General features: G+C 46.4%; 1 protein-coding gene across 2 annotated transcripts in view; it reads left to right on the top strand.

The window, feature by feature from the left end:
• Nucleotides 1-388: 388 nt before the first annotated feature.
• Nucleotides 389-26,041, top strand: part of itfg2 (integrin alpha FG-GAP repeat containing 2) — an 83,082-nt gene continuing 57,429 nt past the window's right edge. The window contains exons 1-6 of one of the 2 annotated variants that reach the window (XM_078220013.1): nucleotides 389-627; nucleotides 3,034-3,129; nucleotides 5,824-5,865; nucleotides 11,248-11,422; nucleotides 16,179-16,309; nucleotides 17,056-17,204. In XM_078220013.1, the coding sequence (XP_078076139.1) occupies nucleotides 532-627; nucleotides 3,034-3,129; nucleotides 5,824-5,865; nucleotides 11,248-11,422; nucleotides 16,179-16,309; nucleotides 17,056-17,204 (689 nt within the window). In that variant the 5' untranslated portion in view covers nucleotides 389-531. The remainder of the gene's footprint in view (nucleotides 628-3,033; nucleotides 3,130-5,823; nucleotides 5,866-11,247; nucleotides 11,423-16,178; nucleotides 16,310-17,055; nucleotides 17,205-26,041) is intronic. The other variant, XR_013498734.1, reaches the window with a different exon arrangement.

Genomic DNA, 26,041 nt, shown 5'->3' with positions numbered 1-26,041 from the left:
TTTCCACAGATGCTGCCAGAGCCGCTGAGTATTTCCAGTATTTTGTTTTTATTTCCGATTTGTAGCATATTCATTCTTCCCCTGAACCACGGGATGGGTGGGGCAAGTGACAATTAGCTCAGGATACATTCCTAACCATTCACTGGACTTTGTTCCTGATTATCCCCAGGCCTTTAAAGACTCTCCCCCACAAGCAGCCACAGACAGTTGTTATCCAGGTTGGCCGACCACCAAGGGTGCTCTTTATTCTCTCTGAGCACAACACCGCCATCTCCTTCATTACACACAATTCCCTCTCAATCTACTCCTCTCTGCAAATCCAAACCTTTCCAATCTCATTTCCATCTACACTGCTTTTGTCAACCTGCCGTAATTCACACTGCCGGCTGCAGTGTCGCAAAGAAACACTGACGATGTCGCGCGAGCACCGGCTGTAACCATGGAGATGGCCCGAACGGCAGCCGCCGCCGCCGTTGGGGTCACCGGGCGCGAGCTTCGGGCGCGAGCGGCCGCCGGTCCAGCGTCGGCGCCATGAGGTCGGTCAGTTATGTGGAGAGAGTGGCGCTGGATTTCAGCGGAAACCTGTTCACACAGGCCATCTGTCTGGGAGACACCGACAATGACGGGGTAAATGGCTCCCTATCCTGGGAAAGTGTCCTGGGCAGCTCAACAGGATTTAACTACAGGACAGGATGGGACCCCGCCCCCTCCCCAGTGTTAACAGGAACTGTACCACTGACAGGACAGGACCCCCCCCACTGTTAACAGGAACTGTACCACTGACAGGGCAGGACCCCCCCCCCCCCCCACTGTTAACAGGAACTGTACCACTGACAGGGCAGGACCCCCCCCCCCCCCACTGTTAACAGGAACTGTACCACTGACAGGGCAGGACCCCCCCCCAGTGTTAACAGGAACTGTACCACTGACAGGGCAGGACCCCCCCCCCCCCCCCACTGTTAACAGGAACTGTACCACTGACAGGGCAGGACCCCCCCCCCCCCCACTGTTAACAGGAACTGTACCACTGACAGGGCAGGACCCCCCCCCCCCCCCTGTTAACAGGAACTGTACCACTGACAGGGCAGGACCCCCCCCCCCCACTGTTAACAGGAACTGTACCACTGACAGGGCAGGACCCCCCCCCCCCCACTGTTAACAGGAACTGTACCACTGACAGGGCAGGACCCCCCCTGTTAACAGGAACTGTACCACTGACAGGGCAGGACCCCCCCCCCACTGTTAACAGGAACTGTACCACTGACAGGGCAGGACCCCCCCCACTGTTAACAGGAACTGTACCACTGACAGGGCAGGGCCCCCCCACTGTTAACAGGAACTGTACCACTGACAGGGCTGGATCCCCCACTCCCTCCCCCCAGTGTTAACAGGAATCATACCAATGACAGGCCGGGACCCCCACTATTAACAAGAACTGTACCACTGACAGGGCAGGACCTCCCACTGTTAACAGAGACAGTACCAATGACAGGCTGGGACCTGCACTGTTAACAGGAACTGTAGCAATGACAGGCCAGAACCCCCACTATTAACAAGAACTGTACCAGTTCTTGACAGACTGGGGCCCCCAGTGTTGATGTGGCGATGCCGGCGTTACCCCCTGTGATACCCCCAGTGTTAACAGAGACAGTACCAATGACAGGCTGGAACCTCCTCTAAACAGAAACTGTACCAGTAACAGGCTGGGACCCCCATTGTTAACAGGAATGGTATCAGTGACAGGCTCGGACCCCCGCTGTTAACAGGAACTGTTTCAGTGCCAGGCTGGGACCCCCACTGTTAACAGGAACTGTACCAATGACCAGGCTGGAGTATGTAGTGGTGTTTTTATCTGCAGGAACTGTGACAGTGGGGCAGATGCTTAATATTTACAGCAACTGTGGCAGTTTCAGGTGGGGATTTCTAATTGCAGGAACTACTAGGAATAGGTTTGGGAATCTGACCTATAAGAACTGTGTTAGTGACAAGCCTGGACCTTATCACAGTGACTGGTTAGGAACTCTTCCACTGACAGTCGTGAAAGCTCAGCATCTGCTCATATTATGTGAAAACTCCCTGTGATTAGGCTGTGATCCCATCTGTAAATTTTCAGAAATTATTACTAGGGACAGGCCAAAACACATCCTGTTCAGAGAAAATATAAAAATGCCTTCCCAATATTCTCTCTTTTTACAGGCACTGCACCAGTGACAAACTGGAGTTCTCTCTCTATTGATAGGAACTATGTGGGACTTAACAGAATTGTCCCAGTGTGAGGCTGTAGCCTATTTTATTTACCAGTGATCTGTACCAAGCACGGGTTGGGACTGACATTACCCGTGGGAAATAAACCAGTTTTACAGCCAGGATCCACCCTTATTTACGAGAGTAGTATCATTGACATGGCTACACCGGTGATGGGCTTTAACTTTCTGTTTAAAGCTACTGTACGAGGGCCAGGCTGAGAATTCTTCTATTTACAAGAACTGTGCCATTGACAAGCTGAGGTCCTCTCTGTATTGACAGGAACGAGCGCTGAGAGACTGGGTCCATATTTTTATCAGTGAAAATGTACCAGTGAGAAGGTGTGGCCTATTTCCCCTTACAGGAACTGTACCAGTGAGTGACAAGTTGAGATCCCTTTTAGTTTGGAACAGCACCAATGACAGCCCAGTATCTATCTTTTTACAGGAACTGTACCAGTGACGATGGAAACCCAGATTTACTGAAATCTGTCTCAGTGGCAGGCTAACACCCTCTTGTAATGTAACTGTACAATGACAGACTGAACCCCTGCTACTTAAAGAAATTTTTCAAATTGAGAGCCACAACTGATGAAGGAGTACAACTTTAAAATAGATTGACCATCAAATAAAGCATCATACATCCAGTTCTAAATTAGACCGATAGTATCTTGTTCTTGAGCCCTCCGAAAACAGATTTTGAACCCAAAGTAAAAGCTTTAATGGATGGAATCCATTGCCAATAAATTGTCAATTGATTGCTTTAATTTTCCTTCTGCTTCTGTTACAGTTGAATGAGCTTGTGGTTGGGGATACCAATGGGAAACTATACGTGTATAAGAATGATGATTGCAAGCCATGGATTACCCGATCTTGCATAGGGATGGTATGAATTAAAGTTCTGTGTTTACTGTGGGCCTTTGTTACTAAAACAGGCTGATTCGTCTTCACATCTTTTTCCCCCTTATATTCATACAGTTTTACAGCACATTCAAGTGCCAAAAGAATAGGAAATTTGAAAGTCTGAAATAAGAAAGATATCTGCTCCAGTTATTTTCTTTACTGTTTTCTCCTAGGCTAAGAATAGTGGAAGGTGCGATATTGCCTAGAAATGGCAAAAGGTCAGGGATCAAATCTGTCCTGCTCTTGTGGAGAGACAAGAGAGCAGTAATTTTCTGCAGAGAGCCTGTCTTCACTGTCCTACCATGATAAGTTCCAGCTAATATGAAGCATTTTCAGAAAGAAACTAAGGGATAGGATGATCAGAAATGGTCATTAGCTGGACCAGAGTGGGTATCTGGTTCATTCCTCTTGCTGTTTTTTTATATAAGATGGTTCATTTTGGAGCTATTAGCCCTGAGTCTCATGATTTTATTCCTCTCATATTTGTTCTTATAGTCCCTATTCCCCATCTTGGTCACCATTTTTCAACAGGAAAAAATGTCAGTTTTCTTCCTCACCACAGACCCACTCTTTCAGATAAAGTTCTGTTTGCTTATGGATGATCCCGTGGTCAAATTTGAAATGTTAAGAACATAAGAAATAGGAGCAGGAGTAGGCCATCTAGCCCCTCGAGCCTGCCCCGCCATTCAATAAGATCATGGCTGATCTGATAGTGGTTTAGTTCCACTTATCCGCCCGCTCCCCATAACCCTTAATTCCCTTATTGATCAGAAATCTATCTACCTGTGACTTAAACATATTTAACGAGGTAGCCTCCAACTGCTTCAATGGGCAGAGAATTCCAGCGATTCACTACCCTCTGAGAGAAGAAGTTCCTCCTCAACTCTGTTCTAAACTGACTCCCCCTTATTTTGAGGCTGTTTCCTCTAGTTCTTGTTTCCTTTCTAAGTGGAAAGAATCTCTCTGCCTCTACCCTGTCTAGCCCCTTCATTATCTGATATGTCTCCATAAGAGGCCTTTTGGCTAAGATCAAGTGTAGTATGGTCGGCAGCCCATGGTCGGCCGCACTTGGTTGAGGTCATTAGGTTACACTGAAGCTTCATATATTTCATATGAAACAATTTTTTAAAGCGGCATCTCGGCCTTTTGGCTAAGATGCAAATGAGCTCAAGTCATGGAGGAGGAACCTCCCCCTTCTCCAATCAGCTTGGCTCATGTAGATCAGGCCCAGTAAGAAGTTTAACAACACCAGGTTAAAGTCCAACAGGTTTATTTGGTAGCAAAAGCCACACAAGCTTTCGAGGCTCTGAGAGCTTGTGTGGCTTTTGCTACCAAATAAACCTGTTGGACTTTAACCTGGTGTTGTTAAACTTCTTACTGTGTTTACCCCAGTCCAACGCCGGCATCTCCACATCAGGCCCAGGACAGGGTGGTTTGGTCGCTCGCCCTGTCTTGTCAGCCTGGATCTGAAATGTCTCAACTTGTTAAGACTCTGAATTGGATTTGATTTGATTGAATTGGAAAAGTATAAAAAAAAAATGTCTCCATAAGATCTCCCCTCAGCCTTCTAAACTCCAACGAGTACAGGCCCAATCTACTGTACCTTAATCTTCTGCAGCAACCTTTTGTGAGGCACCTTATCGAACGCCTTCTGGAAATCCAAAAACACCACATCCACCAGTTCCCCTCTGTCAACTGCACTCATTACATCTTCATAAAAATCCAGTAGATTCGTCAAACACGACTTTCCCTTCATGAATCTTCATGTTGATGGCAGAGAATGTTTCTTGTGCCCTGACCAACACTCCTGCCGTCAAAAGGAGGTCATTCATTTTAAGTTGCAGTTTGTGAGATATTGATTGGCATATCACTGACATGACAGTGACTGTACTCAGAAGTATCTCATTAGATGTAAAGTACTTTGAGACATCCTCAGAAGTTATAAGACTACATAAACACAAGCTTTTTCTTCCTTTTTCCTCTTGGTTTTCTTTCTCACTAAATTGAAAGATGAGAACTTAGAACGTAATCGTTGTTATTTTGTAGTGTTTCAAATAGAGCTCTAATGGAAGAATTCTCCCTTTAACTGAAATGCAAAAGTGAATATGAAAAGCAGCTTCAGATGTGCAATGTTTTAATCTGTGGTATATTTTCTATATTTAAATTCTCGGTTTTGAGTACCCACTTAATATCTTGGCTTCAGGATTACTAAATTAATTTGTTTGCTGGTGTGGTTAATTGAAACTTTGCGATGAAAGTGCAATGTGATTTGAATTCCCAAACTTGTTTCAAATGGTAAATATTAAAAATATAACTGTGGATAAATTCTCTCACACTTGGTGCTCATACTTCTACTCTTTGGTGCTTATGAGTAGTTCCCTTCTCTTTCAAATAGAAGAAGTGAATGCATCAATTTCAGATTTTCTTCATAAGACATTTGTTTTATTCTTAAAGTCACTTGTACAGTTTTTCACATGCTACACTTATGAGATTAAATTGGTAGATTTAGGGCTGTTACCATAGACATTCTAATTGAGAAATTGGATTCCAATAACATTTCTCATTGCCTGTAATGGAGAAATAATTTGGGCTTGCTAACTGAATATATAGTGTAAAATTAATATTGTTGGGTAAAAGTGTTGCTTCATCTGCTCAGCTTCCTTATTTTTGTTTGTAGGTAACTTGCGTTGGTGTAGGAGATATCTGCAACAAAGGGAAGGTATGGTATCACATGCATTAAAGTTCTAAATGAATTGCGAATAGTTTCTTTGAGAAAAATGTAATTTTCAGATCTACAGTGGATTTTAGAGATGAAGATAGCGGGAAAAATGATTTCTGTAATAACAAAATGGAATAAATCACAAACTTTTGAAATAAAAACAGGAAATGATGGAAACATTGAGCGGGGGCAGCCAACATCTGTCAGAGTGAAACTGAGTTAGTGTTTCAGATCAACTTTTCATTTGAACTTTTATTTCTATGTAAGGTGACTTTCAAAGGGAAAGTGATCTATTACTCTATATATAAATAAAAGTCTTGTGTGTAGTGCACTCAAGACTATTGCACTTCCAGGGTAGTGGTCATAACTTAAGGTGCCACCCCTCAAAATGTAGTCATAGGAAAAAAATCAAGATTAGCATAAATATAAAAATATAAAGAGACTGAGAATAACCAAAGAAACCAATTTATTATGCATACACCACTGATTAGTATTTTATTTTCTACCTAAGTTTGGCTTTTAGCCAATATTGCAACAACTCAAAATGAAGTATTAATCACTGCCTTTATTAAATTGCTACAAATGAGCAATTACGAGATTTTGAATAGATTGCTCAGTAGTTTTCAAAAATTGTTTAACAGCCATGTTGCTATCCACTAAATTATATCCACTATCTGATAATTAAATTTATAACAAATGCATAAAATTATATTTTTTGAAAGAATATTAAACTCATTAATTCACAGAGGTTAGAACTCCTGCACCAACGTTTCTCTGCCCAGGAGAAGCAGCGTTTCGTTCAGTCTCCAAATTAACTATCCACCTCTGTCTTAACTTTCCATTGTTCCCTTCTTAAGTACACCAGCATGGTGTCCCACGATATCCCTTTTTCATTCTCTGTGAATGCTCAGTTTGCCAGTAGCTCTCACATTGCTCCATTGCACATTTGAGTTGAGTCCTGAGCTTTCCTTTCTGGTATTCTCTGAGTTTGAGTGCTGGTGCTACCTCTGCCATCATCCTAACTCCAGCTGCTGCTGCCCTTGAAGCACCTCTGCTGACATTCAATGCTAAATTCAAGCAAGGAAATGCTGTCAGAATTACAACTGAGTAATGATCAATAAGTACGTGTGGCACAGGGGAATTGTGTTTTGATTAACATATTCAGAGCTGCATGTTCTGACTTTAGCTTCCCAATCCAGACCTTCCCTTGTGCAATGACAACTTAATACCCACCACACTCCTCATACTCCCAGAAACAGATGAGGTAATTTCTGAAACTGGCACAAGTTCGGAACTCTGACTCTGTTCCGTGTGAAGGGAGCAGAAAAAAGGTTTATGTACAAGGAAACATTTTCTGAATGCCATGAACAGGAGTGAAACAGGCACTGTGAATCTGTCTTCTGACCTTCTAGTTGGGCCAGAAGTGCCCATGGTGAAAATTAAGCAGAACTTTAGTTAAATATTACCATGCAGTTAAATGAAGCCTGGTGCAAGTTTTCTATGTTCTTTTGCAAGATATTATACTGTGTGCATTTTTAATTGATCTTGGTAAGGCGAAGGGCAATTCTGTAGTTGACTGGGTGAAAAATCTGGGGACTTGGATTTGAATTCAACAAAATTTATGGAATTAAAAGTCTAACATTGACCATAAAACCATTGTTGATTGTCATAAAAACCCATCTAGTTCACCAATGTCCTTCCTTTAGGGAAAGAAATCTGCTGTCCTCACCTGGTTTGGCTTACATCTGACTCCAGATCTACAATACTGTGGTTGATTCTTAATGCCTTCTGAAATTGCCTAGCAAGCCACTCAGTTGTTACAAACCACTGAAAAATCAATAAAAAGGAATGAAACTGGACAGACCACCCAGCATCAATCTAGGTACCGGAATTGACAACAGCAAACCCAGCCGTGTCAACTCTGCACAATCCTCCTTACTAACATCTGGAGGATTGTGCCAAAATTATTAAGCAACAGCCTGACATAGTCATCCTCACGGAATCATACCTTACAGACAATGTCCCAGACATTACCATCACCATTCCTGGGTATGCCCTTTCTCACCACCAGGACAGACACAGCAGAGTTTAGTGGCACAGTGGTATACAGTCGGGTGGGAGTTGCCCTGGAAGTCCTCAACACTAGCTCTGGCCCCACATAGTGTTGTGGCATCAGATCAAACATGAGCAATGAAACCTCCTGCTGATTGCCACATACTTGTGCAAAGTCCTTGTGGAGATGAAGTTGTGCCTTCAAATTGAGAATATCCTCCTTTGTGTTGTGTAGCTCTGCCACCATGCTAAATGGCATAGATTTCTAACAGACCTAGCAACTCAAGTCTTGGCATCCATTAAGTGCTGTGGGCCATCAGCAACCAGCAGAATTGTACTCGACCACAATTTGTAACCATGTGGCCTGATGTGTCCCCCACTCTACCATTAACACTAAGCCTGGTTCAATGAAGAGTGCAGGAGGGCAGTCCAGGAGCAGCACAGGCATACCTAAAAATGAGGTGTCAACCTGGTGAAACTACAACATAGGACTACTTGTGTGCCAAACAGCATAACAGTAAGTGATTCCACAGCCAGTGGTTCAGATCTAAGTTCTGCAGTCCTGCCACATCCAGTCGTGAATGGTGGTGGAAAATTAAACAACTCGCTGAAGGAGGGCGCTCCCCAAATATCCCCATCCTCGATTTTGGAGAAGCCCAGCACATCAATGCAAAAGAAAAGACTGAAGCATTTGCAAAATTTCAGCCAGAAGTGTCTTCTCTGGAGGTTCCCAGCATCACAGTCTTCGGCCAATTTGATTCACTCCACATGATATCAAGAAATGGTTGAAGGATACTGAAAAGGCTCTGGGCCCTGACAGTACTGAGCCAGCAATTTACCAACCATCCAGGATATTTTCATCTGCACAATACCCAGGAATTCACCCCCTTGATAATTCCCCATAGTGCTTGATCAATGCTGGCTACTTAGCACCAGTTACAGCAGTGCCTAATTACTCAGGCTTGGTTATTTGCTTGCACATTGTAAGTTACGGCAGTGCCTGGTGATAGGTAAAACGGTTCCCAGTTCAATATGGTGTACCTGGTTCTAGTTATTCTGATGTCCAATACCGATTATGTCATTACCTGGTGTTAACTATACTAATGTTAGTTATGCCATTGCTTGGTGGTAGTTACATCAGTGCTGGTCATAGTTATGTTGGTGCCCTGTTTGTTCACAATTTATATTAATGATTTATTAGACTTTGGAATCAAAGAAGAATTTCAAAATTTGCAGATGACATGAAAATTGAGTGATTGTCAATACTGGTGACTGCAATAAATTATAGGAGAATGTTCATTAACGTAGAATGGGCAAATAATTGTTGGATGAAATTCAGCACAGATAAATATGAGGTTGTTTATTTTGGCAAAAAATGGTAGTTGCATATGTCTTTGAAAATAGAATCTAACTAGGGTAGAGAAGCAAATGGATCTGGGAGAAAAAATATACAAATCACTAAAAAGTAGATACATTGGTTACCAAAGCCATAAATAAAGCAAGCCAAACATAAGGATTTATTTCTAGATTGATAAAATTAAAAAGTGAGAAGTTATGTTAAACTTGCGTTGAACCTTGATTAGATCACACCTGGAGTATTGTGCACAATTTTGATTGCCATTTTATAAAAAGGATACAGAGACATTGGAAAGGGTGTGAAAATGATTTATAAGGATGATATCAGAAAGATGGGGGCATACAATGAAATCTCGATGCGTCAAATTCTGATGTCCTGAAAATCTAGCTATGTTAATATTGTCAACTAATCCCTCTGGCAGAATAGCAAATTTTATGCCCATGACATGTTGAAACTCCACACTTGTACCTCTGGATTAGCCAAACTTGTCTAAAAGCTTGTCATATGACTGTGTCGACCAGTCAGAGCTGAGTTAGACCACACGAACATGAAACTGTGGAGCGCTGAGCAAGTCATAATTTGACATTGAGATTTCCTTGTGAAAAACCGTGCAAGTGTGGCTAAACCTGTGAAACTGATGACTCTAAAGAGTCTGATGAGTGCCCATCTGTCTGTTTCCCTAGCCATTGCAGAAAAACACCAAAAACATGTTTAACTGCATTGATGGTGTGGTAAATTGCAGCATGCATGTTCCAACAGAATGCTAAGCAGAGAAAATATTGCAGAGCTTTTCAGGAGCTAACTCCCCACATTTATCAATGCAAAACTCCAGTCTTTTATAAGGTCAGGTCATTGTAAGATGTGAACAAATTAATAAAAACATTTACACACTTTTACCACTTTTTACTGTGTTTTTGTTTGGTATATGAATGTTATTTTTGACATAGACCGTGTTTGTCAGCAAATTGGATTACATAAAGAGGCATTCATGTGGGATTGGGGCCACCTTGTCTATCAAAAAGCTCCGGTTAAACAAATTTGTGGGCAGAACTCCTGGGATTCGACTCATTGAGATTTTACTGTATCTATCAGGAGAGGATGAACTGGCTAGCTTTCTTTCTCTTGAAAAAAGAAGGCTGAGCATTGACCTAATATTTAAAGTCTTTAAAATTATGAAAGGTTTGGATAGAATGGATACAGAGAGAATGTATCCACTTGTGGGGAAGAGCATAACTAGAGGCCATCAGTAAAAGATAGCCGCCATGAAATACTGTAAGGAATATTGAAAAGCTTCACCCAAAAAGTGGTGGGAATGTGGGACTTGTTACCAAAGGGAAAGATTGAAATAAATCGTGTAGATGCATTTAAGGGGAGGCTAGACAAGAATATGCGAGAGAAGAGAATATCAAAGGTTATGCTGATAAATTTAGCTGAGGAAAGACGGGAGGAAGTTCAAGTGGAGCAGAAATGCTGACATGGGCTGGTTAGGTTGCATGGCCTGCTTCTTTGTGTCCAACTTACATAAATGCCTGGATCACATACATATTCTTAACTGCCTGAATGGGAGAAGAAGGAGGGAAGTACAGTACAGCTGTGAGGCAAAGCTCATTTGCTGTTATTTGCAAATGTCTGGCATTGTTGGTTAAGCACAACACAGCGGAGGAAATTTCCGGTAGTGGTTTATGTACAGTAATTTGACTTTATACCTCACTGACTGACCTAATCATCTCCAATGGCTGCCCCAATGGCTGAAATGCCTGTTAAAATGCAGGAAAATCTAAGTCTGTTTGTTTGGGAATTGGTCTGTGGTGACTCTGTTATTTTAGTTTATTTCTTTAAGTATGTCACTGGTTGACAAACCTTAGAATTGTATTATTAATAATTCCTGAACTTGCTTGTACTGCATCTTTAAGGATGATGATTAACCACTGCATTTCTAATAAAATATTATATTTTTCTTTATCACCCTCTAGAATTTTGTTGTAGCTGTGGGTGCTGAAGGTTGGTTCCATATCTTTGACCTCAGTGGCATATCAACTAAGTCAGAGACTTCCAGTCATCATGACTTCCTGTTTGGCGATGAACAGAAAGCATTTTTCACACAGCACATCCCTGCCAACACGAAGGTGATGCTCATTAGTGATATAGGTGAGTTGATGGAATATGTTGGTTCGGGGGGGGAGGACTGAGATAGATGGGTTTGAAATTAGAGAGTTAAGTAAGATGTGTTGGATTGCTCAAAGTTGACATACGCTGCTTTGGCTGCAAATGAACAGTATTTGGAAATGATTACAGCTTACAACAACTTGTTTGTTAATATAATAAAGATTTCCCATTTAGCAGACTTGTAAAATAATTGTGTCGGATCTCAGTATGTGTTTGGCTTCAACAATATCACACATCCAATGAGCAAAAAAGGTACTGGGCTTCTGTTGCATTTTGCGTTTGCACTTGGTTATTGTTTATCAAATGTTCTTTGGATGGCACTGGCTACCTACGCTCCTCTACCCAGCTGCACCCCTTGCTTTCTCCCCTGCTTTGTCCCCTTCCCTCACCTTGCCCCCTTGCTTTCTTCTCCTGCCTCGCCCCCCCCTCTTAAATATACACAAGGACTCTGCCCCCACAGCTCTCTGTGGCAGAGAGTTCCAAAAACTCTCAACCCTCTGAAAGAAGAAATTCCTCCTCATCCTAGTGTTAAATTGGCACCTCTTTATTCTGAGATTATGCCCTCGGGTCCCAGACTCTCCCGTGAGGGGCAATATCCTCTCAGCGTTTACCCTGTCAAGCCCATTAAAAATTCTGTATGTTTCAGTGAGATCACCTCCTATTTTTCTAAAATCCAATGAGTGGACTTCCATCCTGTTTAATCTTTCCTCATAAGACAATCCATCCATATTGGGGATCATCCTAGTGAATCTGAACTGCCTCTAAAGAAATAATATCTTTCCTTAAATAAGGAGACCAAAACTGCTCGCAGTACTCCAGATGTGGTCTCACCAGTACCTGTACAGCTGCAGCAAGACTTCCATACTCTTGTACTGCCACCCCCTTGAAATGAAGGCCAACATTCCAGTAGCCTTCCTGATTAGCTGCTGCAACTGTGTGCTAGCTTTCTGTGATTTGTGCACAAGTACCCTCAAGTCCCTTTGTGTTGCAGTTTTTCTACATTTAAATAATACTGTTCTTTTGTTCTCCCTTCCAAAATGAACAACTTTACTTTTTCCCACATTATACTCCATTTGCCAACTTTTTGCCCACTTAACCCAGCAACATCTCTTTGTAATCTGTTTGTATCCCTCTTGCAACGTGCCTTTCCACCTATTTTTGTGTTGGTTTGCAAGTTTACCTACAGTATATTTGCATCCTTCCTCCAAGTCATTAATATATATTGTAAACAGTTACGGTCCTAGCACTGATCCCTGTGGAACCGCCCTGATTATAGGTCGCAAACCTAAAAAAAAGAATCCTTACTTGTTGTTTCCTGCCCATTAGCCGATTCTCTATCCATGCCAGTACACTACCTCTAACACCATGGCTCTTATCTTAAATTTAACCTTTTGTGAGGTACCTTGTCAAAAGTCTTCTGGAAATCCAAATACAATACATCTACTAGTTCCCCTCTATCCACCCTGGTAGGAGACTTCCTTGAAAAACTCTAATAAATTAGACATGATTTTTTTTTCATGAAGCCATGCTGACTGTGTTTAATTAGATGATGATTTTCCAAATGTGCTGCTATTACTTCTTAATAATTAATTCCAACATTTTCCTCACTATAGATGTTAGGTTAATCGGCCTATAATTGCCCACTTTCTCCTTCCCTCCCTTTTTGAATAGGGGTATGATATTGGCAGTTTTCCAATCCTCTGGTACTTCTTTAGAATCCAAGGATTTTTGGGAAATTATAACCAATGCATCCACTATCTCTGTAGCTACTTCTTTTAGGATCCTAGGATGCAAGCCATCAGGGCCAGGGTACTTATTGGCTTTAGCCCCATTACTTTGTCTAATACTCCTTCTATAGTGATGGTGATTGCAACAGAAAAGTTGCCTTTTTCACCTCTGCATCCAATTCCCACTGTGCTCCAAATTCGCAATACCCACATTCACTCTGACAATGTCTCACTCAGGATGCACTCTCTCCCACTACTTGTGTGCAAAGCTCAGTGATCGTTCCCTTCCCCAGCCTCACTAGCCTTGCCACCTTCCCCCATTTCACCCTATTCTTCATCCCTGATCCCTTTCTTTGTTCCTGCTCGCTTGCCTTTTTTGCCTGCTTCACGTTCCTCGCCCACATTGTTTTTTGTAACCCCGCGCCTTCCCCCATCACCTTTTTTGCCCTCTCACCTCTCATAAAATGATAGAATCCCTGCAGTGCGGAGGGAGGCCATTTGGTCCATCCGATCTGCACCAACTCCAACCGAGCATCCCACCCACGCCCTAACCCCATAACCCCACATACTTACTCCATTAATTCTCCTAACCTACACATCGTTGGACACTAAGGGACAATTTAGCATGGCCTATCCACCTAACCTGCACATCTTTGGACTGTGGGAGGAAACTGGAGCAGCTGGAGAAAACCCATGCAGACACGGGGATATCATGAAAACGCCACACAGTCACCCAAGGCTGGAATTGAACCCGTAACATAGCAATGCTAACCACTGTGCCACCATGCCGCCCTTTTCTTGCCTCCTCGCCTTTCTTGCCCCTCGCCTTTTTTGCCCTCACCTTTTTATGCTCCACATGCCATTTTTGCCCACTTCTTCTTCGCCCCTGTCCCTTGCCTTCACGTCCCACCCTTGCCTACTTTGCTCCCCACCAATGCTTCCTTTCTCCCGCTCACCCTTTTTCCTGTCTTCTTGTCTCCTGTGCTACTTTACTAAATTCCCGAAGCCTTTTCACAAAATACGATATTTGAATGAACAGAAATAGACAATGTTATTAACATGTGGACTTGCCTGCCTGTTGTGGACGACAGTAGATCTTGCCAGTGCTTCTGATTTTATATTGGTATCAGGAATTTCAAAATTATGTTTTGATTCATTTTGCGTAAGTATTTTGGGTTGCATTTTTCTTGTGAACATATTTCCTATGTTCTATGCTTTTTTTTAAACGAGCGAAGTATTACAACTGCATAATGCTCCGATGTTGTGTAGTTAAAACGTGGAGACTGCTTTAAGTTGTTTCTAATTAAGTAACTTAACCTTTAGAATCAAGGATCAAAAAAATCTTCTGTGTGATTATTTATAACTGGGATTTTCTGGTCCTCCCTTGCGTCGCCATTGTCTGCTGATGGGTTCTTCCAGCCCTGCTGAAATCAATGGCCATTTATGTAGGTCACCGGTCGTGCCACCGGGGATCCTGCCACAGGGTGGGGGGAGAAACGACACTGCCTTTGATGGGACTGGAAGGAGAAAGGGCCAAAAATCCTGCCCCATGTGTCTATTTGCGCACCTATGTTAGCTAATGATTGCACTGTGTCACACACTAAGTTGGATGTTAGGGTAGGACTTCACGCAGGGCCTGCAGCTCTATTTACTCAGCAAGGGGCGGCACGGTAGCACAGTGGTTAGCACTGCTGCTTCACAGCTCCAGGGACCTGGGTTCGATTCCCGGCTTGGGTCACTGTCTGTGTGGAGTTTGCACATTCTCCTCGTGTCTGCGTGGGTTTCCTCCGGGTGCTCCGGTTTCCTCCCACAGTCCAAAGATGTGCGGGTTAGGTTGATTGGCCATGCTAAAAATTGCCCTTAGTGTCCTGGGATGCGTAGTTTAGAGGGATTAGTGGGTAAATATGTAGGAATATGGGGGTAGGGCCTGGGTGGGATTGTGGTCGGTGCAGACTCGATGGGCCGAATGGCCTCTTTCTGTACTGTAGGGTTTCTATGATTCTATGAAGTGGGGTCTATTTAAATACTGCCCCACTGCACCAAGTTTTCAGGGTCTATACAGCAAAATGCTGCAAAATACAGCAAACAGAATGCAACCAAAATCGTAGCAGCATCTCCTGATAAAAGCAGTGCGATTTCTTCAGCAAAATGCAATGAGGGAAGTTATGGCATGGAACCATTCCCAGATATTTAAGCAGTGTAATCCCAGGTGTGATCGATGCAAAATTATTCATTCATCTCCATTCTATTTGGGCATGATGTGGAGATGCCGGCATTGGACTGGGGTGGGCACGGTAAGAAGTCTCTCAACACCAGGTTAAAGTCCAACAGGTTTATTTGGAATCATGAGCTTTGGGAGAGCTGCTCCTTCATCAAGTGAGTGATGAAGGAGCAACATTCTGAAAGCTTGTGATTCTGTTTGGGAACAGTGGTTTCACCACATATAGTCTTACTGGTACAAGACTGAATACTTGTGGCCCTGACTTTATAGTCACAGGTTTGGCAAAATACTGAGTTAATAATGTGACCAGTTGAAAACAACGATCCTGTATAACCGCAGTAAATGGAATATGGATTAACATTTAAAAATAGGACAACTAGGTGGTTGTGTGATGGCTCACATGTTTATATCCCAAATCCTCCCACATAAATTGCTAATCTCATTGGATTTGGAGAGGAGCCATAGGATGGAAGAGGGCCATCTTCCCCAGATGAGTGAGGATCATCCACTCAAAGCATAGAAACAAAGAAAATAGGAGCAGGCCGTTTGGCCCTTCAAGCCTGTTCCACTATTCATTATGATCATGGCTAATCATCCAACCCAATAGCCTGATCCCATTTTCCCTCATAATCTTTGATCTGCAGGGGCAGTGCATGGTAAGGCCTTCTACTCCTTGCTCTTAACTATTGAAGGTACATCTAGATAAGCAAAAGGTAAATGCTATTTATAAGTTTGAAATTATGGACAATAAATACACTAAAATGATAATTTTGATGGCTTCTTCATGCAGATGGAGATGGAAAGTGTGAAATGGTGGTAGGTTACACTGACCGGGTAGTGAGAGCATTCCGTTGGGAAGATTCTTCTGTTGATAGTTCTGGACAGCTGGTGCTACTGAAAAAGTGGCTTCTGGAAGGACAGGTATGGATCAGTAACCCTGAGAAGAAGGTTGATTATTTCATTGTGTAGATGAATGTCTCAAAGTGCTTTACAATGTAATAAAAACACAGATGTTTAGTCTACAAAGGAGATATTAAGAAGTGTGTTTTAAGGAAAGTTATAAAAAGAAAGATTTGCCTGAATATTGTGCGTTTCACATGCTCAAGTCATCCAAAGCACTTTACAGGTGATGGAATACTTTAGAAGTGTAACCGCTGCTGTAAAGTAGGAAACTTGGCAGCCAATTTGCACAACTCAGTCCCAGAAACAGTAAAAGTGAAGAGCTGGGGAAGGGGAGGTTCTACAGTGAGGGGCCTAGCCAACTGAAGGTATGATTACTAATTGTGGAGTGCAGGTAAGGGGGGTATGAATAAAAGATGAGTGAGTTCTGGGCATGAGATGCTAGAAAGCTGGGAGAGATTACGGTGTTATAAAATCCAGACCATGAAAAGATTTAAATACCATGACAGATGTTTGTGGCTCACTGATCAGGCACGCCAGCGCAGTCTAGCTTGAGACTCCCTCGTGATTTGTTCTCCTAGTTGAGGAAAAATAGGACTGTGTAGGATATTGCAAAATTACTTTGGCATATCATTTACCTCGAAGAAAGAAGTTCACCAGCAGAGAAGGTCAGATGCTGTTATATTCAGGTATGGGGGATATCTGACTCTACACCTGAGCACTGCTGGTCTTGTTTGACCCTTATGATTTCTATTCTGTTGCAATAGGTAGACAGTCTGACGGTGAACCCAGGCCCTGATGGGACCCCAGAACTAATGGTCTCACAGCCAGGCTGTGGATATGCAGTTCTACTCTGTACCTGGAGATTGGACCAGGAGAGGACACCAAAAAGAGATCCATCTGGAGCCTCTAACAGGTAAAATTCCAAAGAACATACAGATCACTTTATAAGAACAATTTCAACAGTAAATTCACAGTGATACTTCTTAATCTCATTAGGCCTCCGTGTTATCTAGGAGGAAGAGGTTATCAGCAGAAAGATTTATCAATTGTTATAGAGAGGTATGGGGATACCTGGGGCTACACTTGAGCATTGATAAGAGTGCTGGAATTGTGCTTTGTGGTATTTTACCAATTGGGCAATGTTGGGCGATCAGGAAACTGTTTCTGTGTACAAGCCTCATTTAATTTATTTGTTCATGAAAATGAAGTGAGGCTCTTTGCCTTGTGTTTTGATTAGTCTCTTGTCTTAGGCGCAACAACATTTTGCAATAGGAAAGCCTTCCTAGTGAGAAGGTAATTTGCTTTGGTTTATTCCGTTTTTTAATTGTTTTGGTTTGTTTTTGTTATGTCAAGTCAGGGGCGTTATAAGGATATGAAAGCAGATCTAGCTGAAGTGAATTGGGAAACTAGGTTAAAAGACAGGACAGTTGAGGTGCAGTGAAGGGTTTTTAAGATGACATTAAGATGATGATTAAATCAGCAAAGATTTATCCCAATGAGAAAGAAAGACTCTTTGAGAAGGATTAGTGGCAGGTCAAAAGATTAGCCAGATTTTAAGAATCACTCACTGCTTGCGCACGCACGCACGCACACACACACATACATTCCCCAATCCCCCACTTTCACACATATGAGTACACTCATCCTCCCTTCACAATCACTCTTACTACTACCCCCAACACACACTCTCAAACACATTCATCCCCTCACATGCACACACACACTCACATGTTCACCCCATCTCTCACATGTTCACCCCATCTCTCACATGCTCACTTCATCTCTCATGCACACATTCATTCACGCTCACGCACGCACTCATTCACGCTCACGCACGCACGCACTCATTCACGCTCACGCACGCACTTGTGCGCCCTCACGCACGCGCTCGTGCGCCCTCAGTAAATACGCTGGTGAGGGGTGGTGGGGATAAATGAGTGGAACAGAAACCTGGAGAGAGGCCTGAGGCCGAGTGGCACCCGATTGTGGGTGCCTGTCGCGTGGATCGCCTAGATCCGGGGAGCACGGGAGTTCTGTGACATCATCGCAAGATCACGCTAGTGCTCCTGTCATCAATTAAAGAGACCATCAATGCAATTAAAGGGCCAATCGACTCCAATTTTGAGAGGACCATTAATTTTTACACTTGCTGCATGGTCAAATGGGGAGGGGGGTTGTTTCCATATTTTCAACTTTCTGGATCCAGTTGGTATCTGAGGGCCAGAAGGTGAGGAGAAAGGAGTTTAAAATTGCGGTGAGGATTTGCATGGCAGTTACCCAGATGTGCAATCTCCTCTGGACAATTGGCTTGCAATTTAAATTGAAAACTTCGGATGGTTCTGACAGAGCTACACTAATAGTTACTCAGGAAAGGTTGGAAGAATTGAAACCTCCTCTAACTTCTGAATAACTATTGTAAAGGCCCAGACCAACCCTCCCATGGGACTCCAGCCACACCTTTGACACCCCATGATATTCCCCATATAAACAAATGACCCTCCCCCCGCCCCATAAAATTTTCCCCCACCCGCACAAGACCATTCCCCTTCTCCCTGAGACGGGTTCTCACCCCCACCACCTGAGATTCGCTGCCTTGCCCCCCCCAGAGGTCCTGCTCTGCCTCCTGCTCTGTCAAACCCCAGCCACTAACCTTGGACATTTTCCATCTCCCTGGCCTGTCAGTTTCAATAGGACCTTTAAACTTAGCTGGTTTACAGCAGCTAATGCTGTAATAAAGGGGGCAAGTCCTTCACTTTGACAGAACTAGACTTCAATGCTGAGCCTTAAATACAGTTACACAGCCTGGATCTTGCCTGGTCTGAGTCAGAAAGTTGGGCAAGGTAGGTATGGAGAAAATTAGTGTAATTAATTGAGCATGGAATGACAATCTGACATTGATTGCCGATCCAAGGAAGTTACGGACCACAAAGATTGCAAATATGGCCTGAAAATGCGAGCCTTCAATATCTGCGCCCTCGAACGGATTCTTCACCTGAAAGTTTTATCTCTAGCAACTCAGGATTTCAGGTATTCTTGGACTGTTTGTGGGACCTTCATGCTCAAATTTATTGTCATGCTTACCTTCACACAATCAACATCTAGTATGTGTCAAAATAATTTATTGGCTGTGAAGTACTTTCGGATTTTTTGAGGAATTGATGGGTACTAAGAAAGCAGGTTCTTTATTTTTTTTCTTTATGTAAGCATAGACCTAATTATAAATTGGATCAGGAATGAAAGTGGGCAAAAATCAGATGGAACTGAAGACACTGGGGACTGACAACTGATGAAGAATGTATGCTGCACCTTCTGTGCTGCAATATTTAAATCTCAGATCTCCTTCCTACTGTGTATTTTATTATCTCCTCTCCATGCACCTTTTCTGTGGAGCTGTCTCTAATTTTAGATTAGCAGTGGGAGTCTGATTGGAAATCAGGAATGAGAGTTGATCTTTGAGCATCACTATTTGCTCAATCCTGTGCACACAGCCTAGAAATCAACAGCAGCTACAAAATTGCAGTAACGTTCAACAACCACAGCATGCCGTGGAAGTACTATTAATATCATGAGGTCTTTTGGGATTGAGTATTACAGTCCACCGGAAATAAAAAAGATATGTTTTAAAATTCAGTTAACTATTCACATCAACTGACATAAATTTAGGATTAATAACTGGTAGAGATTTGAGATTTAACCTCTAATGTTATGGGAAAAATGCAGTAACTTTAGAGATTAAAATGACATGCAAAATCGGATACATGTAGATGCGCACATATAGTTTATTTATGAAAGTGATGACTTTCTGGATATTTTGAGGTTATCTGTACAGGTGTGCAGAAAGGGAAGTTAGTTTAGTCTCTGATTTTGATGTTTGGTTTATTTCCAGTTGCGTATAATGACATTTCTTAAATTCTTAATTGTGTTTGATGGTTTTAGTATTGGTTTATTTATAGAATAAATGAATGATTTGCTGGCACAGTGGTTAGCACTACTGCCTCACAATGCCAGGGGCCTGGGTTCGATTCCCAGCTTGGGTCACTGTCTGTGCGGAGTCTGCATATTCTCCCTGTGTCTGCGTGGGTTTCCTCCGGGCACTCCGGTTTCCTCCCACAGTCCGAAAGACATGCTGGTTAGGTGCATTGGCCATGCTAAATTCTCCCTCACTGTACCCAAACAGGCGCCGGAGTGTGGCAACTAGGGGATTTTCACAGTAACTTAATTGCAGTGTTGATATAAGCCTACTTGTGACAGTAATATATAAACTTAAACTGATTTGAAAAAAAAATCTGAAATGCAGTACGTAGGATTAAGGAGTAGGCTTGTACTTGAGATTACCCATTAATATTTTGTGGTGATGAACCTGTTATGAGGAAGCCAGCAGATCTCCCAAGAAGACTGTGATCACAAAGAAAGAAAGACCTGCATTTCTATGGCATTTACATCCCAAAGCGCTTTACGATCAATTAAGTACTTTTGAAGTGGAGTCACTGTTGCACCGTAGGAAGAGAAGTTGAATGTTGGGGATAGTCTCCACCTGCCCACTTAGAAGAATTTGAGGGTAGGGGAGAGGGAACAAGAGGCAAAAAAAATTGTATGAAGGAAAAAAACAAACATATAAATATTAGAAGTTGTTAGGTTCTTGCCTTTCTGGGCAAGGAAGAAGCCAAAATTTTCGACCAGCTGACCCTGGAGAAGAGCATGGAGACGCTGTGAAAGATTGTAGAACGAATAGATGATAATTTTGTCGAAATATTGATTCAACTACAAAAGTTCTTTGAAAATTATTTATATGACTCCGTTTGGAACAATAATATTCTATAATTAGGAGAGGGAACTGAGTTAAAGGCCGAGGAGATGAGCGAGAGAGATACATTGGAGTGTAGTAAGAGGCTAGAAGAGAGTGCAGAAGGAATTAGGCCCAGATTCAAAAAGCCAGGAGGAGATAGCAGCAGCACTCGTATCTACATGTAAACATTGAACAGAAGAAGAAAGAATGCCAAACACTGATGGGTGGCAAATTCCTATCTTCAAAACTGGAGATAGAGCTAATCCAGGGAATTGTTGGCTTAATGTTGGTGTTTGGAAATATGCTAAAATCTTTGTTAAAGGATGAGATGACAAGACACCTAATAATGGAGAATATAATGAAATGGTCAGCACAAATTTCTAAAAGACTGGTCATGTTTTAGCAATTGTATTGAATTATCTGAAAAAAAAAAGTAAAAGGACTGAGAAAGAAACAACTGATATGGTATACGTAGATTTTCAAAAGGCCTTTGATAGATTGCCAAAACAGAGTTTCATGATAAGTTTAAGGGTCTGACAGGGTCAAGGTCAGACAGTAAAATGGATTGAAAGATGACTGTAAAACAAAAAACATGATGTAGGAATTAGGGAAAGTTTCTCAGACTGATGGAAAAGCAAGAAATTGTGTCCCACAGGGATAATAGGTAATAATGGGGAGAACTTCACCAAAATACAGAAAGGCACAGCAGGTTTGCAGAGGAGCTGGAGAAATAGTAACTGAAATTCAGTTCAGCAAAGCGTGAGTTGCTCATTTTGGTAGGAAAATAAGGAGAACATTTTATTCTTTGGAAGGTAAGAAACTAAATGAACAAAGAACAAAGAACAATACAGCACAGGAACAGGCCCTTCGGCCCTCCAAGCCCGCGCCGCTCCCCGGTCCAGGATTGAATCCTGAATCCAGGATCCCCACCCAATTTTCCAGCCTATCTACATACCAATATCCTATCCACCGAGCTGTCCCTCACAGCTACGATGCTTTGTTCATTACAACCTATTAACTTACCCCCACCCCCCCATTCCAGACCATGTGATCTCCAGGGAGAGGCGAAAACCCAGAGTGAAAAACCCCAGGGCCAATATGGGGAAAAAAAAATCTGGGAAATTCCTCTCCGACCCCCTGAGGCGATCGAAACGAGTCCAGGAGATCACAATGGCCCCGATCGGAAAATGCTTCCCAACCCTAGTCATTTCCACTCCCACGAACACCATATGAATCCCCTGCCCCCGAGACAGGTTCCCAACTATCCGCAGTCTCACTCTGTACTGGCACCAGCAAGATGATCGTAGAATGAAGCCTTGAAACGAGAAACCAGGAACAATTAGCCCGCGCCGCTCCCTGGTCCAAACTAGATCACTCTTTTGTATCCCTCCATTCCCACTCCGTTCATATAGCTGTCTAGATAAGTCTTAAACGTTCCCAGTGTGTCCGCCTCCACCACCTTGCCCGGCAACACATTCCAGGCCCCCACGACCCTCTGTGTGAAATATGTCCTTCTGATATCTGTGTTAAACCTCCCCCCCTTCACCTTGAACCTATGACCCCTCGTGAACGTCACCACCGACCCGGGGAAAAGCTTCCCACCGTTCACCCTATCTATGCCTTTCATAATTTTATACACCTCTATTAAGTCTCCCCTCATCCTCCGTCTTTCCAAGGAGAACAACCCCAGTTTCCCCAATCTCTCCTCATAACCAAGCCCCTCCATACCAGGCAACATCCTGGTAAACCTCCTCTGTACTCTCTCCAAAGCCTCCACGTCCTTCTGGTAGTGTGGCGACCAGAACTGGACGCAGTATTCCAAATGCGGCCGAACCAACGTTCTATACATCTGCAACATCAGACCCCAACTTTTATACTCTATGCCCCGTCCTATAAAGGCAAGCATGCCATATGCCTTCTTCACCACCTTCTCCACCTGTGACGTCACCTTCAAAGATCTGTGGACTTGCACACCCAGGTCCCTCTGCGTCTCTACACCCTTTATGGTTCTTCCATTTATCGTGTAGCTCCTCCCTACATTATTCCCACCAAAATGCATCACTTCGCATTTGGGGCAGGAACAAATAAATTTGGAAATGCAGATACATGAATCACTGAAGTAGCAATACCAGTTAATGAGGCAATAAAGATTGCAAACAAAACACTGGAGTACATGTTGCATACATAAACCTTCGAATCAGGAGTCGGCAATTTGGCCCTTTGAGCCTGGAGGAAGAGAACACAAAGACAGGGAGATCATTTGTTCATAGAATTTTAGCCAAAAAACACTCGTAGGTTCTTGTTTCAGGTTGTACTTGTGTTCCTGAAAAGTTTAAATTGAAGTGAAACAACTTTAAGTGAATCACATTTTCCCATTACAACAAATGAAAGTTTGTAGTTACATTCTGTAAGACCTTCCTCGTCAGAAAAAGCATTAAATACTATGTATTCTTAAATTCCTATATTCGTAAATGAAATATTTTAAAAAATATAATACAGATAAAAATATAAAAGAAATATGCTAATTCTTTCTATTTATCACGCATTCACCAACAGTCCCACAGGCCAACTCTCTCGATGACTTCCTCTCCCCATGTCTCGATATCAGCCCACTAATCACCCACCCCTTCCCCACCCCATTTGCCCCCTCCCTGCCCCATTTGCTCCCTCCTTCCCCGTATGCCCCCTCCCTCCCCGTTTGCCCCCTCCCTCCCCATTTGCCCCCTCCCTCCCCGTTCGCCCCCTCCCCCCCCGTTCGCCCCCTCCCCCCCCGTTCGCCCCCTCCCCCCCCCGTTCGCCCCCTCCCCCCCCGTTCGCCCCCTCCCCCCCCGTTCGCCCCCTCCCCCCCCGTTCGCCCCCTCCCCCCCCGTTCGCCCCCTCCCCCCCCGTTCGCCCCCTCCCCCCCGTTCGCCCCCTCCCCCCCCGTTCGCCCCCTCCCCCCCGTTCGCCCCCTCCCCCCCCCGTTCGCCCCCTCCCCCCCCGTTCGCCCCCTCCCCCCCCGTTCGCCCCCACCCCCCCCCCCCCGTTCGCCCCCTCCCCCCCCGTTCGCCCCCTCCCCCCCCGTTCGCCCCCTCCCCCCCCGTTCGCCCCCTCCCCCCCCGTTCGCCCCCTCCCCCCCCGTTCGCCCCCTCCCCCCCCGTTCGCCCCCTCCCCTCCCCGTTCGCCCCCTCCCCCCCCGTTCGCCCCCTCCCCCCCCGTTCGCCCCCTCCCCCCCCGTTCGCCCCCTCCCCCCCGTTCGCCCCCTCCCCCCCCGTTCGCCCCCTCCCCCCCCCGTTCGCCCCCTCCCCCCCCGTTCGCCCCCTCCCCCCCCGTTCGCCCCCTCCCCCCCCGTTCGCCCCCTCCCCCCCCGTTCGCCCCCTCCCCCCCCGTTCGCCCCCTCCCCCCCCGTTCGCCCCCTCCCCCCCGTTCGCCCCCTCCCCCCCCGTTCGCCCCCTCCCCCCCCGTTCGCCCCCTCCCCCCCCCGTTCGCCCCCTCCCCCCCCCGTTCGCCCCCTCCCCCCCCGTTCGCCCCCTCCCCCCCGTTCGCCCCCTCCCCCCCCGTTCGCCCCCTCCCCCCCCGTTCGCCCCCTCCCCCCCGTTCCCCCTCCCCCCCGTTCGCCCCCTCCCCCCCCGTTCGCCCCCTCCCCCCCCGTTCGCCCCCTCCCCCCCCGTTCGCCCCCTCCCCCCCCGTTCGCCCCCTCCCCCCCCGTTCGCCCCCTCCCCCCCCGTTCGCCCCCTCCCCCCCCGTTCGCCCCCTCCCCCCCCGTTCGCCCCCTCCCCCCCCGTTCGCCCCCTCCCCCCCCGTTCGCCCCCTCCCCCCCCGTTCGCCCCCTCCCCCCCCGTTCGCCCCCTCCCCCCCCGTTCGCCCCCTCCCCCCCCGTTCGCCCCCTCCCCCCCCCGTTCGCCCCCTCCCCCCCCGTTCGCCCCTCCCCCCCCGTTCGCCCCCTCCCCCCCCCGTTCGCCCCCTCCCCCCCCGTTCGCCCCCTCCCCCCCCGTTCGCCCCCTCCCCCCCCGTTCGCCCCCTCCCCCCCCGTTCGCCCCCTCCCCCCCCGTTCGCCCCCTCCCCCCCCGTTCGCCCCCTCCCCCCCCGTTCGCCCCCTCCCCCCCCGTTCGCCCCCTCCCCCCCCGTTCGCCCCCTCCCCCCCCGTTCGCCCCCTCCCCCCCCGTTCGCCCCCTCCCCCCCCGTTCGCCCCCTCCCCCCCCGTTCGCCCCCTCCCCCCCCGTTCGCCCCCTCCCCCCCCGTTCGCCCCCTCCCCCCCCGTTCGCCCCCTCCCCCCCCGTTCGCCCCCTCCCCCCCCGTTCGCCCCCTCCCCCCCCGTTCGCCCCCTCCCCCCCCGTTCGCCCCCTCCCCCCCCGTTCGCCCCCTCCCCCCCCGTTCGCCCCCTCCCCCCCCCGTTCGCCCCCTCCCCCCCGTTCGCCCCCTCCCCCCCCGTTCGCCCCCCTGCCCCCCCGTTCGCCCCCTCCCCCCCCCCGTTCGCCCCCTCCCCCCCTGTTCGCCCCCTCCCCCCCCCGTTCGCCCCCTCCCCCCCCCGTTCGCCCCCTCCCCCCCCGTTCGCCCCCTCCCCCCCCCGTTCGCCCCCTCCCCCCCCCGTTCGCCCCCTCCCCCCCCCGTTCGCCCCCTCCCCCCCCGTTCGCCCCCTCCCCCCCCGTTCGCCCCCCCCCGTTCGCCCCCTCCCCCCCCCGTTCGCCCCCTCCCCCCCCCTGTTCGCCCCCTCACCCCCCGTTCGCCCCCTCCCCCCCCCCGTTCGCCCCCTCCCCCCCCCGTTCGCCCCCTCCCCCCCCGTTCGCCCCCCCCCCCGTTCGCCCCCTCCCCCCCCCGTTCGCCCCCTCCCCCCCCCGTTCGCCCCCTCACCCCCCGTTCACCCCCTCCCCCCCCCGTTCGCCCCCTCCCCCCCCCCGTTCGCCCCCTCCCCCCCCGTTCGCCCCCTCCCCCCCCCGTTCGCCCCCTCCCCCCCCCGTTCGCCCCCTCCCCCCCCGTTCGCCCCC

Source organism: Mustelus asterias, chromosome 9, assembly GCF_964213995.1.
Source record: "Mustelus asterias chromosome 9, sMusAst1.hap1.1, whole genome shotgun sequence".
Lineage (NCBI taxonomy): Eukaryota > Metazoa > Chordata > Chondrichthyes > Carcharhiniformes > Triakidae > Mustelus > Mustelus asterias.
This window is presented reverse-complemented; position numbering and strand designations above follow the sequence as displayed.